The following is a 20,054-nucleotide window of genomic DNA, read 5'->3' as shown; positions in this document are numbered from 1 at the left end:
CTCCCTGCACCCCATCCCCTTTCATAACCACCAATCTGTTCTCTGTATCTATGTGTTTGTTTATTTTCCATATATGAGTGAAATCATATGGTAATTGTCTTTCTTTGTCTGACTTATTTAGCTCAGTATAATACCCTCAAGGTCTATCTACGTTTTCGCAAATGGCAAGATTTCATCCTTTTTATGGCTTAGTAGTATTTCATTTTATGTATATACCACTTCTTCCTTATCCATTTGTCCATCGATGGGCACTTAAGATTTGTTCTTTGCAGCATTATTCACAATAACCAAGACTTGGAAACACTTAAAAAAAAAATTTTCCCTGTCTTAATTTGTTCGCTTAACTTTTAAAACAAAATATCCTTCTTTTTTAAATCCCCTTTTCTCCAGTAATATATGCATACGTGCCATAAACTTGTAAACATAAATACATTTACAAATGTAGATTGTGGCCTGTTAGAGTTCAGAAACCCACTGCTATAAAAGCTGTAATTTCTAGTATTATACTTGTAGAAAAATGGGGATGATAATTTATCCAACATGGCATCAACCTTGGTAAACATAATTGGCTGTAGCCTTGTATAGAACAATGCAGTAATAATAATATTGCTGACGTATATTAAGCCCTTTGTGCTAGGCACTGTTTTAAACACTTTTCATATGTTAACTCTTATAATCATCCCAAGTGCCTTATGAATTTGGTACTATTATTATTCTCACATTAAAGACAAGGAAATGAAATACAGAAAAGTTAAATGAATTGTCCGTGATCATATAGCTGGTAAAGTGATAGTGCAGAGATTCAAAGCCATTATCTGAATCCGGAGTTTGTGCTCTTAATTATTACCCTATTTGCTTCTTCAATATTCTAGGTCTTGGGCGTATAAGAATTAAAGCATAAATACACAGACCCTGCCTTCAACGGATTACTATAGTAGAAATTCATATTGGTTATTCCACAAATAATTTCAGTTGCTTGCCCTGTACCTGGAACTTTGCTCAGTATAGGGGGTACAACTGAGAACAAGCCAGGCATGTTCCCTGTCTTCACTCCTGTGGGGTGACAGAGAAAGGGAACACAAATAGCAAAGGACGTTCTAGTGGATTATGAAGGAAGCAAACAAAGGGCAAAGAAAAAGAATATATAAACACATAGACAGTATTTAATTCCATGGGAATAGATCAGATAACATAGAAGAGAGAGTAGGAAAAGAAGAGAGAGTAGAAAAGGAAGAGAAGAGGATCCTAAATGAAAACCTAGATAATATCCACATTTAGAGGTTGGGTATAATGTTGGCATAAGAACCTGGAAAGGAGATGCCAGTGAGATATGAGAAAAACAGGAAAGAACAGGTCAAAAAAACAAGCAAACAAAAAACAACTCTTTAAAGTGTTTCCAGAGGAAGGAAGACAGTCAACAACTGCTAAGTAAGTAGGCAAGATGAGGGAAACATGCACTGGATTTAGCAATAGAGAAATTGCTGGTTATCTTGAAAAAGGTTGTTTCAGTGTGGTTGTTGTAAAGGAAGTCAGGTGATCCAGCAAAATGTGAGGCCTTTACATTGTATAAAAGAGCAGAGAAAACAAAAGGACCGATGTCCTTGAGAAGAGAGGACAGCAGAATCCAGAGTACAAATAGTAGATTTCCCTGTTATAGGAAGACAGACACTTCTCTTAACAGGAGGGAGCAAGATCCAATGGAGATAGATTTGTATGTTTGGTGGGAAGCTAAAGGGTATGTTTCTGATGAGTTTTAGTATCAATAAAAACTACTCTGGAAATCTTGCAAATAATTTAATTGATTCTGCAATTTTATTTTCTCCATCTAACTTTATGTTTTTGTCAAAGGGAATTTTTGTTGTTAGTGCCGTGGAGCAGACTCTGAATCCTGGTGACCCTGTGTATAGCAGAATAGAACCCTACCTGGTCTTTTTGCACTGTCATCGTCCAGTGCTATATCAGACAATGCTCCGCTGCTCTTCGTAGGGTTTTCATGGCCAATTTTTTCAGAAGTGGTGACCAGGTCCTTCTTCCTAGTCTGTCCTAGTCTGAAAGCTCCACTGAGACCTGTCCACCATGGGTAACCCTGCTGGTATTTGAAATACTGGTGGTATAGCTTTCAGCATCACAGTAACGTGCAGCTGCCACAGTATGACAACCAAAAGACAGACAGGTGGTGTTGTTCCCTGACCAGGGAACAGACCCGGGCAGTGGAGGTGACAGTACTGAATCTTAACCACTAGACCACCAGGCCTGGCTTCTCAAAGAATAAAAAGTATCTATTTAAAATATTAACAATGGAACACCCCATTAGTTAAAAAAAATATGAAACTAGAGGATTATTATGACACTGATCTCTTAAATTTATCCACTGGATAATGTAAATGAATTTATACTTTCTTAAATAGTTAATGTCTTCATGTAATCTATAATTATAATGCTTAAACATTTTTGAAAGATTAGTCTCTTAATTAATCTGTTAATCTCATTACTTTTTCTTGGATTCCTGATAACAAAAGCTCTAAAATCTAAAAACAAATTACCATTCAAATTCATATTATTCTGTGAAGCATTTCACCCTCTAATTACCGTTGAAAAGATATCCCCTCAAAAAGATGTGTTGCTTTATATCTTTCCTTAGATGCTCTGTACTCCAACAAATGACTACTTCAGCTTTTCTGAAGGGGACAAGCTATTATATAGGAAACGCTTTTAAAAGGAAAAGGGACTCGGAGTCTAAAAATCAAGATAATTTCCTATTATTCTTAATTTTTTAAAGCCATTAAAAAGCCTAGTTCATTATGTAAACTTATTTGTTCTAGATATTATAGTGATTTAGAAAAGAATTATTATTCAATTTTAATTGTTTATATATAGCTTAAAGACAGATATTGGATCAGGTTATTTGTGTATAATGTGTAAAGGAACAAATCTGACATCAGAATATGGAAGACTAGCTTGGACTGAGTCTCATACATTTAAGACCAATCAGCTGATACAATAGCTTCAAACAGCCGAGAATTGGAAGAGCAATAAACAGATGCCTAGAATAACACTTCCTCCACGCCACTCCACTCCACAGAAATCCATCAACAAGATCGAACAGAGAAGCTAATATAGATAATTTCGCTGTGAGTCAGAATGGCATAGAAGGGTTGACACTGATTCAAGTCAGAGTGAAATCAAGGTCTGAAATCACGCACTAAAAGGTTGATATAAAACAAAGTTAGGCGGAAGACAGAATCAGACAAGAGAAAATGGTTGTAGAACAAGGGAGAATACTGAAGGAGCAAGTGAGACGCTGGATCAGGAGCAAACAAAGTGGTATACAAAAAAAATGGCTATCAGTCATGCTTGACCATATATCTGAAGAAGGAAGGGCAGAGTTGACAGGAGAAAAAAGAGGAAGAAGGAGAAGAGGGGGAGGAGGAGGAGAAGAAAAGAAGAGGGGACAGAGAAGAAGGAGTAAGAGAGGGGATGTGTACATTGATGGCTGGATAAAATGGTATGCTTCTGGTGCAGAAGTCAGCACTGTAACTGCTCATGACTGAATTCAGTTTAGAGGGCTCTTGTTCATTCTGGGATGGGTATCATAAGACCATCAGAAGCTACATGTATGTGTTCTGTCCAATTAATTGTATGCACCTTGTTTATTATTTAACTAAACATGCACAATTGACAAAGGTACAGCAAATACTTTTTCTTGAAATTACTAATTTATCACCAGAGAATAGCTCATAAACTGGATATGATGCTGCATTTCTGTTAAGAACCCATGTAGGGCCGGCCCCGTGGCTTAGCGGTTAAGGGTGAGCGCTCCGCTGCTGGCGGCCCAGGTTAGGATCCCGGGTGTGCGCCAACGCACTGCTTCTCCAGCCATGCTGAAGCCGCATCCCACATACAGCAACTAGAAGGAAATGCAGCTATGACATACAACTATACAACTATCTACTGGGGCTTTGGGGGAAAAAAATAAATAAATAAAATTATTAAAAAAAAAAAAGAATCCATGTATACTTGTGCTATTTCTAGATTCCTAAGGCCTTCATTTCTATACTGTCAAGACGGTTTTTGAAGTTGTTTCTCTTCTTTTCTTTTTCTGCATTAAAAATGCCCACGTTTTATGGCCCACTAAAAGTAATAGAATATAATAATACATAGTAGAGCATTAACCTTTAATAAATTAGTATTATCCTCTGAAGAGTATTATTTCCAGAAAAGAATTTAAACAAAGAACACCTGGAGACACCTTAAACCAAGAGAACACATATCTAATGATGGACCTTGAGAAAATTCAAAGTACGCTTGAATCTTAGTTTAGATAAGAAGGTCTTCCCAATTTCTCTCATATTGTTACCAGTGCACTGGGTTCTTGTTGTCCTCCGGGATAGAAATCAAGAGAGAAAACAAACAGGAGTAGAAAAGTAAAAGTTTATTAGCTTGTGCACAAGCCACAAGGGAGCCGCTGCGGAAAGGAAAGGGGCAGGTGACCAGCTCGTCAGGGAGTGGGACTGTGGGGCTTTTATTAGGCAAGGGCTAGGTAGTCGTGCCTTGTCATGGCATGTAGAGGCACGGTTTTTCTTGCACTTGCACTGTTGTTGGACATGCCACCACATGGGGTGCCTGTATCATTAGCACGCTAGCTCTCCACTCCTGGGTGTGATTTTTTACTATGGTAATGGGGCTAAGCTCAACCTCAGTCAACTCCTGGGTGCTAGGGCGTATGCGTAAGCCCTAGAAAGTCCGGAAACTACAGAATGTGGATCTTGGTGGCCTCTGTCTGATTCTCCTAGCTTGCCAATTGGTTAGGGGCCTTATCTTATTAGGCCAGGGGCCTTGTCTTGTTAGGCTAGGGGGCCTTGCAGACGACTCTGTCTCATGAGGCTGGTTCCTGTCTCAATATCATATTAAGAAATTATTGTCTGTTCTAACTGTTTATAAGTGAATTGCTGTTGAGACTATTTTGCATTGTATGAATTGATTGAGGGAAATGGTGGATCTTATCCAAACATCTGGAAATCGGCAGAGACACCTCTTTCTCAAGAATGTCCTGAGTGCCGGCCCTGTGGCATAGTGGTTAAGTTCACGTGCACTGCTCTGACAGCCCAAGGTTTGTAGGTTCGGATCCTGGGTGCGGACCTATATATTGCTCACAAAGCCATGCTGTGGTGGCATCCCACATACAAAATAGAGGAAGATTGGCATAGATATTAGCTCAGCGACAATCTTCCTCAAGCAAAAAGAGGAAGACTGGCAACAGATGTTAGCTCAGGGCCAATCTTCCTCACACACACAGAAAGTAAATAAATAAAAAATAAACAAAACAACAAAAGCATATTAGAAAAAAAAAAATAAAGAATGTTCTGGTTCATGACTTTGGCCTGAAGATTTCCCTAACTTTCTCACAAAGGAAATGAGGACAAGTTCCAAGTCACTTTCTAATAATATTTCTCAAAGAAAGCCTGTACATATCAGGTCTCCTAGCCTCTCCCTAGAAGATGCAGTATGACATACCTGAGGGGTTCAGAAACCTTGGAGTTTGTGTTTTTCCTGGGATCTCTGACATACCAATGCTAGCTTAATCTGTTGAGTCAGTGCTTATCTTCAGTTACTCTTGAAGGAGTAATGCAACTGTAATTACCCGTGTGCTCAATTTTTTCATTGCTTATATTACTTTGCCTCCGTTAGTGGTGACACAAGATAGAGGCATTTGTTGAGACATGTCTGAGTGTATAATTTTCAGCTGAGTCTGGGGTTCAGGCTAAAACTTTAATGTTTTTAAACCTGATAAAAAATAACCAACAAAATACAATGAGTAAGATTAAGAAAAAAAAAAATACACCCTCACTTAAAAGCTTCAAGCTGTCTGAATCTGCTTCAATACTCCCTTAGGGAAAATTCTTCCTTTGTTCTGGGAAAACCAAGTAAATAGGCCTGCTTTGTTAGGCAATGTAAAGCAAAGACTTTCTTCTAACATGGAAATATTTGAGATACTCTGGTTCCAGGGAATTAAAACTGTTTTGGGGGTGATAGTAAAAGCTCGTCTTTGTTAAAAATAAATTTCATGTCTGCAAACAAGTTCGCTTTTGGAAAAAAAATGTGTTTTAGTAAGTAGGATAATGAGGACGAAAGAGAAAGTAGTATAGAGTTATTCTCCATTTAAGCTTTTTGAATGGGTTGGGTCTCCTCTTGGTAGACCGGTGAGGACCTGAAGTTAATTGATCCACATCCATGAAAGTTAGCTTCATTGAGATACTTTGGGCACCAGAAGAGTCAATTTCAGGTGGTCAAGAGTGGTGCAGTTTTATAGATATGTTCATTCACTGCAACCCACATCATTAGTGACTATTGGGATGGGCATCTTCTTTCCATTATATGTCTAACTAGTTATTTTTGTACATATAAAATTATTGATTTTAGTCTATTTATTTATTCATTGCCTACCATCTTACTGAACTCTTAATCATTTCTCAGTGAATTCTCTATGTTTTCCAGGTGTTTAGTCACAAAAAATAATTTTTTTCCAGTAGAATTGCTCCTTGTTTAAATTTTAGACTGTAATGTAGATTTTTAATTTGTTTAGTTTTCAGTAAATTAGGCTGGTGAAAAAAATATTGAGCTTTTTAACAATTAAATGATTTAAGAACATAAAGATTCAAGGCAAAGGGTACAGGTAAAAACTATCGCTGTGGTTTAGGTGTGATCAGGGTTGACACTCCAAATATTTGGGAGCCTGTACTGGGCCATTTCCAATCTGAATGGATATCGGATTGTTCAGATCATATCCTGGCCAGTACCCTTTTTACCGAACCAGGTTCGTTTTGCCTGCTGCGTGATTATGCCAATCATAGAGATGATGAGTTTGCAAAAAGAAAGGGTTTAATCACAAGGTAGCCAAGTGAGGAGAGAGAGAACCAATCTCAAATCTGCTTCTCTGAAAAATAGGGATTAGGGATATTTATGGGATAAGAGGTGGGGTGGTATGAAGTGGGAATAGATAATTGGAGGTAAGGAGAAGTGAGGTAATTGATGATCTGCACAAGTGTAGTCAAGCTTCATGGCTCTTCATAGGATGCGTATTCACAAAATGATGGCATTACCGTGATCTAAGGGTAGAGTTTTCGGCTGCTTGATGTCAAAGAGTCACCTATTGGTTATCACGCAGGCCTAGTTGATGAGTCCCTGGTTCTAACCAGCCTGAACTAGACAGGGAGTCAACTCTTAGTTCCTGAAAAACTCAAGCACCTGTTACCATGGTGACCCAAGAGTCAGAGATGTTAGCTATAGGGTAGGTTTTAGTAATGCATTATCTAACTACTTTTGCAAACAGACAACTGAGTACAGTTAAAGCAAGTTGGCCCCCCGTTTCACCCTCTACTGGTGCGTATCAGCCTTGGTACGTGATTTGTTAATGGCCTTAAATAATATGAGGAAATAAAAATGAAAGCCTTTATCTGAAATATATTTTAGATAATTATCTTATTGTATTTATTAATGTGGAAAAAACACAAGAATGACTCTAAATCTTCAAACCAGAGGGGTGGTAGTCTAATTTATAGCAAGCAATCTATCTTGAAATTGTCGACCAATTATAAGGTAGACTCTGATAGACTGAAACAAAAAGATGTTTATTCAGGGTGTGTTAGGACTGCAGCCTGGGAACATAGAGTCAAGTAGCACTTGAATTGTGTTCCAGCCATAAAAGGGAGAGGGAAGATTTTATAGTCAAGGCTAACAAAGGTAAAGAAAAAAAAAATGGAAAGGAAGGTCTTTTAACAAATTCCAGGCTCAAAGTAGTCATGGGGTGACAGTCAGTTGAAACAAGCCATTAAAACTTAGGAATGTAGAAGATGATCTTGACAGGAATGAGGTCTCTGTCCTGATAATCTTTTCTTCCTCGAGAAGACTTGCAGATGCATTTCAGACATCTAATGAGTTCAAGAGTTCATCCTGAAGGAGGAATTTGTTCCTCTCCTCTTCATGTCTGCCCGGTTCCATTTTAGTGTCTTAATATGAGAGACTCCATCTTTTTACAACTTCACAAAATCTATTGCAATCCATTTACTAGTAAATTAGTTAGAAAAGGGAAAATCGTCCATCCAGTTAATCATTGGTAAAGCATTTTAGTAAGGTCAACTCAAGAGAAATTAGCAGGTATTTTAATTTCCTATAATATCTCCACTATCTGACAATTAAACCATAACCAAACACCTTAAAATTCCTTAAAATAACTTTGTATAATGTCCTCTATTATATACATATATATAGAGAGAGAAACAGAGAGAGACAAAGTCTCTTCTGGACCTCACAACAGCCCTGTGGCTAGACTCATAACAGAAATATCAGTATTTATCAAATTAGAACTTTCATTTGCCCAAGTCATTGATGCTCTTTGTCACATTATTTTATACATTTCCTTCAAGAGAGCTCCAGATCTACTTTGGTGATTCATATACCATACAATTCATGTTTTTAAAGTGTACAATTTAATGGTTTTTATTATATTCAGAGTTGTGTAACCATCACCACCATCATTTTGAGAATATTTTTATCACCCCCCCAAAAAAAGCTGCATACCAATTGGTAGTCACTTCTTATTTCCTGCCTGCTCCCTAACAATAAGCAACCACTAATTTACTTTCTGTCTTTAAAGATTTGCCTATTCTAAACATTTCAGGTAAAGGGATTTATAGAGTAAGGAGTCTTACGTAACTGGCTTCTTTCACTTAGTATAATATTTTCAAGGTTTGTTGATGTTTTAGTTTATATCAGTGCTTCATTCTTTTTATTGCTGAATGATATTCTGTTGAATAGATGTGCCACCTTTTATTCATGCATTCATCAGTTGATTGTCAAAGCTGTTTCTGCTTTTGGCTACTATGAATAAAGCTGCAATGAATATTTGTATACATGTGGATATATGTTTTCATTTCTCTTGGGTATACACCTAGCAGTGGAGTTGCTAGCTCATATAGTAACTATATGGTTAACATTTTGAAAAACTGCCAGACTGTTTTCCAGAGCAGCTGCACCGTTTTACAGTCCCACCAGCAATGTATGAGGGTTACAGTTTCTCCACATCTTTGTCAAAACTTATCTTTTTTGGTTACAGTCATCATAGTGGCTGTGAAGTATTTGCATTTCTCTGATGGTTAATAATATTGAGCATATTTCATATTGTTATCAGCCATTCGTATACCTTCATTGGAGAAATATCTGTTCAAGTTCATTGCCCATTTTTCCATTGGGTTATTTGTTACTTTTTTGTTGAGTCATGAGAATTCTTTATATATTCTGGATACAGATCCATTATTGCATAAATAATTTTCAAATATTTTCTCCCAGTCTGTAGGTTGGCTTTTTTTTTTTTTCTTGGTGGAGTCTTTTGAAGCACAAAAGATTTAATTTCGATGAAGTCTAACTTATTTATTTTTTCTTTTACCGTTTGTGCTTTTAGTCTCATGTCTAAGAAGGCTTTGCCTAACCTAGGTTTATGAAGATTTACTCCTCTATTTTATTCTAAGACTTTTATAGTTTACCTTCCACATTTGGCTTTAAGATACATTTTGAGTATATGTGTGTGCGTGTGTGTGTATGGTATGAGGAAGGAATCCAACCTTATTCTTTTGCATGTGCATATACAGTCATTGTAAACCATTTGTTGAAAAGATTATTTTTTCCCTATTGAGTTTTTATGGTACCCTTGTCAAAAATCAATTTACCATAAATGTAAAGGTTTATTTCTGGACTATCAAATCTGTTCCTTTGATCTACATGTCTATACTTATGGTAGTACCACACTGTCTTGATTGCTGTAACTTTGTCGTTTCAATTCAGGATGTGTAAGTCCTGTAACTTTGTTCATTTTTTTCAAGAATGTTTTGGCTATTTTGGGTTGCTTGCATTTTCATATGCATTTTAAGATCAGTTTGCCAATTTCTTGGAAAAAGCTACCTGGGATTTTGATAGGGATTACATTGGCTCTATAGATCTATTTGGAAACTATTGCCATCTAAACAACATTGTCTTCCAATCCATAAACAGGGTTACTTTTCCATTTTTTAAGTCTTTAATTTCTTTCAATAATGTTTTATAATTTTCAGTGTACAAGTTTTAAGATTACAATTCTTTTCCTAATTTTATTTGCCTGTCTTTTATTTTGAATTCTTTTAAATGCTATTATAAATGGAATTTTCTTCTAAATTTCATTTTTGGATTGTTTATTGCTGCTATATAGAAATACAACTGATTTTTCTATGTTGCTCTTGTACCCTGCAACCTGGCTGAATGTTTTTATAATTCTAATAGTTTTCTAGTGAATTACTTAAGATTTTGTACATATAAAAGCATGTTATCTGCAAATAGAGATAGTTTTACTTCTTCTCTTCCAATTTGGATGACTTTTCTTTACTTTTTTTTCTTATTTTTTGCCTAATTACCCTAACTAAATCTCCAATACAATGCCGAATATAAAGGTGAGAGAGAACATCCTTGTCTTCTTTCTGGTCTCAGGGGGAAAGCTTTCATTTTTTCACCACTAAGAATAAGCTTTCAGTTTTTTATAGATTCTTTTTATCAGTTTGAGGAAATTCCATTGTATTCCTAGTCTTTTGAGTATATTTATGATGGAAGTGCATTGAATTTTGTCAAATAAACTTGTAATTCAACCATGTCAAGTTACTGGCTCTTTGCAGTGAGGGAGACTGTACACCAGAAGAGCTGTAACTTACTCCAGAAAGAAAGCAAGAAAGCAAGAAGGAAGGAAAGAAGCAAGGAAGGAAGGAAGGAAGTTACTGGAAGATTTTTAGGGAAGAGTAGAGTTTAGGCAACATTTAGGTAAATTAGTGTTTTGCTAAGCTTAAAGTAAAGCTTATGTGAACTCTGTGTAGAGTTCAACATCAGGTCTGGATTGTGAACTGGACCCAAGGTTCTGTTTCTCTGGAAACTACAAAGTTAAGATAGATGTGGAATGCTGTGTCCAGAAACGTCTTATTTTAAGCTCTGTACCTGGGTTGGAAATCGAGCCTGCTTCTATGTGTCTTTAGATACTCCAGACAAGATTGGGATGCTTCATACTATTGACATAATTTCAAGTGGCAAAGTTTCTGATACTCTGTGGCTTTAGAAACAAGCCAGTGAATATGAGAATAATATACTTTCAACAAGGGAGGCCATTATGACAATTTACAGCTATAGCACGTCCTTGAGATAAATATTATTTCTTGTTAACTTTGAAATAGAATTTGTTGGTGACTATTATCCCACCCAGATGAATGGCAATGTTTTGTACATGTGGCTCCCTTCCAAGAACATCCTTCATTGCCTTTCCAATTTAATAAGCTCTTATCTTGCCTTTAGAACACTGTACAGGTGAGAATGAGCTGTTGTCCCTTCTTTATTAGGGCAACAGGTGAGATGAAGTTGTGCTGTCTATGAAGTTCTCTGGGTAGCTGTCAGAATAGTGGTCAGTGTCACTGTGCCAGCCTGGTAGGATCAGTTTCCCCACCCATTGCTGTGGAAACTAGAATTCAGGAAATTAGATATAGCCATGGTTCTGAGTTATTTCCCTGCCTTGTATTTTTTGATGAGTCAGTTTCCTCTCCTTACCTCTACAAAAGCACATCTGGATCTCATCCATGCTTAGCTAAACCCAATTCCCTGCTCAAAGGGAAGTGAGAGTGAAGGGGACTCTTTATTTTTTGTAAGTGCATAGGGTGAGGAAGCAGTATTTTTACTGGTTATGTGCCACGCTTTCAATATAATTCTTTTTCTGGGGTTGAAAATATGGGGCTGCTGAAGTAGCACTGTTATAGTTATTTTCTTTTTGAGGAACATTGGTCCTGTGCTAACATCTATTGCCAATCTTCCTCTTTTTCATTTTTCTTCCCAAAGCTCCAGTACATAGTTATATATCATAGTTGTAGAGTTGTAGCTCTTCTATGTGGGATGCCACCTCAGCATGGCTTGATGAGCGATGAGTAGGTCCGTGCCCAGGATCCGAACTGGCAAACCCCGGACTGCCAAAGCAGAATGTGCGAACTTAACTTCTACGCCACTGGGCTGGCCCCCATCTTCTTAATTATGTCTATTCTACATCCTTGAGGTTCCAGGATGTTTAACTCTGTATTGATTTACTCTATTCAATATTTCAGAACTGGTTGACCAGATAGAGAGGCATTTTACTTTAATCTTCAAACTATGTAATTATCTGCCAGGACCAGTAACTCAAAGTTCTTATTCTACCTGTTCAACTGATTCAGGAACCTCAATGTTCATGTGTACATGCACACATGCCATGTGATCCCACATTGTGTTAAATCATCATACAATGGACATAAATCTTATGTTATCTCAACTAAAATATTTTTCTTGATTTTAAAATTTGATAAATGTCTTTAATTGGTTGCTAATGACAAATATAATTTGTATAGGGAATTAAATATCTTTTTTGAGAAAGAGATATGTTACTGAAATATTTTAAAATGGAGCACCAGATTAAGATTAAGTGTACTGTCAGGTTGTCATCTATTACAAAAATAAAATAAAAGAGATAGCACCTGGACAGTGAGATATATTATGTACTCTAGTAACCCGGGAACTCTGTCAACATAGAAAAGAAGCATCTGCTTCATCTCAATGGTTATACCAAGTAGTTTTTTCCTGATTTGACAGGAAAAAGTGGCCATGAGGAATATCTGTCCAAGTCAGGAGAAGGAGAAGATACAGAATGAGGATGAATTAATGGTTCTGATTTTCTTAAATTTTTTCAGAGCTATGCCATTTCTCATTCTATTTATGAATGATGAAGGAGTGTAATGCTGCTTATACTACTAATAGAGTTAACTTCATTTCTAAAATGATTTCAAAGTGCAAAAAGTACAGTGGAATGGATGACATTAATTAATAACTGAAACACTTTAATCAACCTTCCACCTGCTCGCCTCAAATAGGAACACTATATGATTCATATTAAAAGATCTTAACAGATTTTATTATGACTGTGCTTTATAATTTTTCTTCCATTATCTCCAGCCTAGGTTTCCATACTAATCACCCACCTTAATTTCTTATAAACTGTTATGTTGACTGTTAAGAGAAGGCTACTCATGGGAAATTATTGGTTACACAATTCGCCCAGAGTCAGACGAGTTGAAGCCAATGAATCATTTCTTGGTTCCAGCTTGGTGTAGATTGAGAATAAATGATAAGTGGTATAAACACATCTATAACTAGTGGTGCTAAGGAATATAGACTTTTGGAAGCAGATGAACCTGTGTTAAAAATCTTGCTTTAACCCTATTAGTTCTCTGACTCTAGGTTTCAGCTTCCCTTTTAGGAAAAGAGGAACAATAAAATAAACTTCACAGGGTAGGTTTACACATAAAATAAAGTGATGTATGCAAAGCAATTAGCACAATTCCTAGCAGAAAGACAGTGCCCTATAAATGGTAGCTATTAATTCTATTATTTGTGGATGTTTCTCTGTTGCATGTAGAAAAAGAAACAAATGACACCAAGGATAACCACATTACAGAAATCTTCAAAAGACGTTACTGTTTTGTATTCCCACTAAATCCTATTGACCACCAAACTAAATATTTAACCATCTTATGCCTGAAAACAACCCTTTTCATTTACCTATTTTCAGAAGAGCTGAAGAATTCCTTTTAGAGATTCCTTGAGAAAAAGAGTAGAAAAGCTCTGCCTGTTGTAATGTTAATTTCTTAGTATGACTGCCAAAGCTTTATATATTTTCTTTCTTAAATTAAACAGGCTAAGAGTAGTAACTGAGGAAAACAGATAACATGAAGGAAAAACTATATAATTTGGTTATATTTAAAGATGTCCTCAAAGCACTTCTATAAAAAATAAAACAGCTGCCCTGTGTTATCCTAGTGATTGGGAACACAATTTTAATAAATAATTACTCTTGTTTTTCATGTTGTCACTTTTATGTACTAGAATCTATGTACTACCATTTATCTTTTTCTGACAACATTTAAAGCATGCCTTAGCTGGTAATTAATTTTATTTTCTTTTGTTTTTATATCACATTAGTTGAATAGAATCAAAGAACTTACTGCATTAACTTATTAAAACATTCTCTACCACTGTTTGATAGTTGCAAGTGTGGAGTTGGATTTTGGCTTGTTGATATTCTTGTAGTTTTTGATGTGTTTGTTTTTTCTTGAAGTCTCCAAATATAGTATCAAGAGAAGAGTCAATATGATTGTATTTAAATTGTATCTCTGACATATGATTTTCAAAAGCATCTTTAAATTGTTGCACACTGGATACTTTTTGAAAATCACTTACTAAGATATGAAAATAAAAGAGAGCCGTCATTTTCCCAAATAAAAGGCAATTACTTCATTGAGTTCTTTTTTTAGATGAAAAGATTCAGTCTTTAATGACATGTTTTTGCAGAAGCTGCTCCGATGAGCAGTTCACAGGTCAATTTTGCTGTGTGTAATCAGCTATCAATTGTAGGCATCACAATTATTATAGTTTTATTTTAGAGAGTTTGTGAAGAAATTATTGATAACATATAGATATACATGTATATTTTAAATGTGTATTCTATCCAGAAGCCAAATCTTTTGTAGATAAAAGTGTAAATATATTCTTTTCTTTCCCCCATCAGACGTGGGGTCGGTTGAAGGACTTGCCTATCACAGAGCCTGGGATACACTGTACTGGACCAGCTCCACCACCTCATCCATCACCAGACACACAGTTGACCAGACTCGGCCTGGAGCATTCGACAGGGAAGCAGTCATTGCCATGTCAGAGGATGACCATCCACATGTGCTAGCCCTGGATGAATGCCAAAAGTAAGAAACAGTGCATTTTTATTTTTTCATTGTAATTGTAAGTGAAACACTATCAAAGTTATGTTAATTTTAAAAAGAATTAACTTTAATAGAAAGCTTTCCTTTGAAGTTCTCTGTTTACAATTCATAAAATTATTTTTTATAAGAGCATTGTAATTGTGAATAATTAAAATCTGGACTCTGTAAATGCCTGGTATCACCTCCATGAGAGTTCCAGTAAAAGCAAATTTAAATGACGAAAGGGAAAATAGAGACAATACTGTGCTGGAAAAGGTACAGGACGAAGACACTAATACATAGCCAATTGAAATAATACATTTGAAAAAAAGACTAGTGACATGTATTGAAACCTAAAAGGTGTTTTTCTGTAATTTAATTAAGTAAATGTACAATTGACGATCTCTCCAATTGACATACAGAGAAAACAAACAACAACAAATCTTTGTGTACAGCTATATTTTTGACATTAGATACTTGACAACAGTCTTAAGTAGTCCCCATCTGTTTGATGATTATTGTACAGGAGTTTATAATAATATTTATGAAGAATTCATGACAAAAGGAAATACTTAGGATACAGTATAGAGGGAATAAAAAACAAAACAAATTAGAAAAATGTTATGTTTTGGGGGATACCATAAAGGAAGCAATTATATGAAAACTGAAGAACAAAGCTGTGGTGAAGTAAAGAGAGATGAAGGTTGAGAGAAGATTGACTCCTCACACAGCTCTGATGACCCAGTTGGATGGACACAGGCCTTCGGATGCTGGGAAGCACTAGTTCTGCTCACACCACTGCTGCATCACCACATAGCTTGTTGTTGAATCAGCTACACTGATCTTGACTGTTCACCAGAAGAATCTGAGGACAATAGTAAATGTCCTACAGTTGATCAAAGAAATTTATAAGTCAATTTTCAAATAAACATAGGGGAGATCACTGATGATATTATATATGGTTAGTTTTAATTGATGAGTGCTTTATCCTATAATTATTTACTACATAGGCCAAAATTACACTTTTGTCTTGCATATGGTGAACTATAAATTAGAACTAAACACAACAAAATATTTTTATTGAAAATTATATGTAATTAAAGTTTAAAGTATAAAAAATATTTTTGTCATTATACATATCAATGACATCTTCAAATCGCTTTACTATGTTAGTTAATTAACAGAAATTGTGAAAATAAATCTTAAATTCTAGATGAAAGTTAGACTACTTGAGTTCAAAACTTGGCTCAGTTACGATAACTTTAATTACTCAAGCTCTGTGGCCGCTGACTTCTCATCTGTGAAATGAAAGGTGAAATTAAAAGAACACTAATATCTCAGAAATTCTGTAATTCTAAAGCCAACAATCTAGGAAAATATTGCAGATAAATTGTTTGTGGTTTTGTACCTCATATTATATGCATAACTTTTAAATGTTTTAACTAAATTTTTCATTTTAATATTCACAGTGTATGGATAAAACCATTGCATAATTTAAGAATGCCATTTTTTTGCAAATTTACTTATTCATAGGGCAAAATATTTTTGATACTTGCTCACTTAGAACACTTGTATGTTCCATGGAACAGATGAAAACACTAGGAAATATTTTAACAAAGAGCATAGATGACCCGGCTTTCCTCAATTCGTGGGGGTTATTTTTTAAATTGACAAATAGAAAGATTTTTGTTGTGAACTTGAATATTTCCAGTAAAAGTTTTTGCATAGTACTCAAAAACCACGTATTGAATAACTTTGTTGGCCATAATCCTACATTGCCTTTAAATGATCATACATAGGAATGATATATGCAATCTTATTGTAAATGTGAAATATTATTTCAAGTAGTTTTTCATTGTCAGTGTTTATTAAGCATATTTTTTCAAATATTTAAAGCAGCCTATCTGTCAGCCTCCCTCTTTTTCTCCCTCCTTCACTTATTTTCTTCCTTCCTAATCTCTCTTTTTCCCTTCCTTTCTTCCTTCCTCCCTCCCTCCCTTTCATCCTAAGCAGCAACAACCAATCTTCAAATAAACTCTTAGGGACAGTCCTATAGACAAAAGAAGAGAAAGAAGAGATGTTTCAGTAAAAACAGAGCTTGGAGACTGGAATCCTGCAGCCTCTCCACTCCTCCAGTGACCTCTAAGAGCTTCCATAGAATCCTAGGGCTTCCTCAAAGAATAGTTTGACAAACACTAAATTAAAACATTCTATAACATCTATAAGTAACAGATATTATGTTTAAGGATTTGAGAGTAACCCCTGGAATTCCAGAAACAACATTGTAATTTATAGAAAAATCACAAGGCAAAGAGGAGAGAAAAAAAGATATCAAAGGAATGTAGGAGTTTAGTAACTGTATTTCTCTAAAATATATACAAAGGAGAATGCAGAATTTAAAAAGCAAACCTAGAAAGAGAGGGAGATTCTGATTTTTGCCAATTGAAGAAGAGAAATATAGTCAGGTTGGGAATGATGTCGAAAATGATCATACTAGATCTGCTGAAAAAAAAAATTAATAATTTAGAGTATATTTGCAGTTCATAGGAAATTTAAGATAACTATTTTGCCTGTGATTAAAACAAATCCTCAGTATGCATCAAACTGACTCAAGTTAATTAAATTATGTGAGAGAATGCACAGGATAATTGCTTTTCAGAAATAGTGTCTAGGTTTCATTTAAGAAACTGGGAAAAATATACCTTTGAATATAATATACATATCTCCCCTTATTACCTAGACTTTCTTAAGAGTCATAGACTAGGAGACAAATAATTTTGCTTCTTTTTAAATAGCTTGACATTGCCGTGTTTTTACTAATGTTTCTACTGTTAATGAAAATTTTAATTTATTATCACAATTTTCATTTTAATTAGTTTAATGTTTTGGACCAACTGGAATGAACAGCATCCAAGTATCATGAGATCTACCCTGACTGGACAAAATGCTCGGGTGGTGGTCAGCGTAGACATACTCACTCCTAATGGACTCACCATCGACCACCGCGCAGAGAAGCTGTATTTCTCAGACGGCAGCCTAGGAAAAATTGAAAGGTGTGAATATGATGGATCCCAGAGACATGTGAGTTAACTGAGAATTTCTTGATTTCAGATTTAAATAATGAGACATTTGAAAAATATATGCTTTATACTTGCCTAAAATATGTATATCAAGGGATTTCAAAATAGCTAATTGATCTATTCCAATGAACAATCTATTTGTGAAAAATAAAATTGTGGATAGTATTTTGAAAACTTTCTTCAAGTGCGTTTGCTACCACAGAGACAGTGCAACTCATAAAGTTTATTCTGGAGAAAAGATAACTGATTTTTCCCTAGTTATTAATTGAACTGGAATTGTTAGAGTGATTTGCATAAGCTTCATTGTTCTTTTTAATTTTTTAAAATGTGGAATGAAATTGGTAGTTGCCCTAGGATAAAAGAACATTAGAAAAGAATGAAATGATCTTCTGTCTGTGTTTGTGTCCTCAAAGAAACCTAAGAAGCTTTGAAGAGAGAAGAATGGGATTCCTTTCAGTCAGGCTCATTCTCTGTCTCTTTTCTCTGGGTTCCAAATAAAATGTTAGTGCGAGAGTCTATATGCTGCCCCTGGAGAATGCTTACAGTAGGCATTTAGGGCCCGTAGGATGGTAAAAGTCAAGTGCCCTCCCCTTATCTGATGAGGACAGCAACCCTTGGAAACTAAGAAAACTTGGGGTTCAGCGGGGTAACATCTGGGTTGTTACACGACTGGAGAAATCTTTACCCCCCAACCCCACCCCAGTGCATGCCTGAAGAACAAAATGATCCCGAGGCTCTTCACTCCTCCATGGTATTTCTTTTCTTTTTTTTTTTTTTGTGAGGAAGATCAGCCCTGAGCTAACATCCATGTTAATGCTCCTCTTTTTGCTGAGGAAGACCGGCTCTGAGCTAACATCTATTGCCCATCCACCTCCTTTTTTTCCCCAAAGCCCCAGTAGCTAGTTGTATGTCATAGTTGCACATCCTTCTAGTTGCTGTACGTGGGACGCGGCCTCAGCATGGCCAGAGAAGCGGTGTGTCCGTGCACGCCGGGATCCGAACGGGGCGCCAGCAGTGGAGTGCGTGCACTTAACCGCTAAGCCACGGGGCCGGCCCCTCCACGGCATTTCTTGAAGGGCCAGACAGTAAATATTTGAAGTTTCATGGGCCATGTTTTCTCTATCACAACTACAGTGCCTTATTGTTAAAGCAGTAATGTATTCTTTATGTAAAGAATATGTAAATGAATAGGTGTGGCAGACTTTCAATCAAAATTTATTTACAGAAATAGGCAATCAACCGGCAGGCCATAGTTTGCTAATGCCTAATCTTCACTATTAAGCACACTAAGTCAATTGAATATATACCTATGTATATTTATGTATATATTATATATAATATAAATATATAATTCATATTTATACATATGTACACATACATCTATACATATGTATAGATGTAGATATTTATTACATATAGATATAGATATTTATCGTAGGGCAACTAACTAAATATATATACATATATATGCATATGTGTATATACTTAAACATATATAAGTATGGATTGTGTACGTGTGTGTGTGTGTGTGAGTCTCTTGAAGAAGTACATTGATTTATTTTCTAGTACAGGCACCTCACCTCATTGTGCAATGGCTACTCTGAGTAGCAGTTTAACAGGACAGTTGAGTGCTTAAGGAACACTGAAATAATGGGCTAAGACCTGATGAGTTCAGTTTGTGCTAAAGGTAATAACTCTGATCAAAGAATCCTATGTCTAAATTCTTGGTCTATCTTTTCCAATTAAAGACCATGTGACCTTAGGCAAATTATTTAGTCTTTATAAATTTTAGTTTTCTGATGTGCGAATTCTCTAACTAACTATGAGAGTTATTATGAAGATATAGTGCAAAAGTATGTGCTCAGAATACAGCAAAGAAATTCTAAATAAGCCTGGTGGATAATGCTTTTGAAAATATAGACAGATACATCATTATCCTGGATGTGGTACTATTTTCTATTGTGTCCTGATACAGAAAATGCTTCTATAACTCCTCATAACAACCTTTTATCCACTTCAATTTATCTTTTATATACCTGCTTTTCATTCTCCCTTCAATCTATTCTTCTGTATGGCAATTACAGCAACTTTAGGTGGTCCAGTAATTATATATCTCTAATATAATTTAATGGATTTGTTTTGA

The 20,054-nt window shown here is 35.6% G+C and overlaps 1 protein-coding gene across 1 annotated transcript in view; it reads left to right on the top strand.

Annotated features, from left to right (window-relative positions):
• The window catches only part of LRP1B (LDL receptor related protein 1B), a 1,024,768-nt gene that overhangs the window by 667,493 nt on the left and 337,221 nt on the right, over positions 1-20,054 (top strand). The window contains exons 39-40 of the mRNA XM_058548897.1: positions 14,645-14,834; positions 17,708-17,912. Coding sequence (XP_058404880.1) covers positions 14,645-14,834; positions 17,708-17,912 — 395 coding nt within the window. The remainder of the gene's footprint in view (positions 1-14,644; positions 14,835-17,707; positions 17,913-20,054) is intronic.

Source organism: Diceros bicornis, chromosome 10 (assembly GCF_020826845.1).
Source record: "Diceros bicornis minor isolate mBicDic1 chromosome 10, mDicBic1.mat.cur, whole genome shotgun sequence".
NCBI lineage: Eukaryota > Metazoa > Chordata > Mammalia > Perissodactyla > Rhinocerotidae > Diceros > Diceros bicornis.
This window is presented reverse-complemented; position numbering and strand designations above follow the sequence as displayed.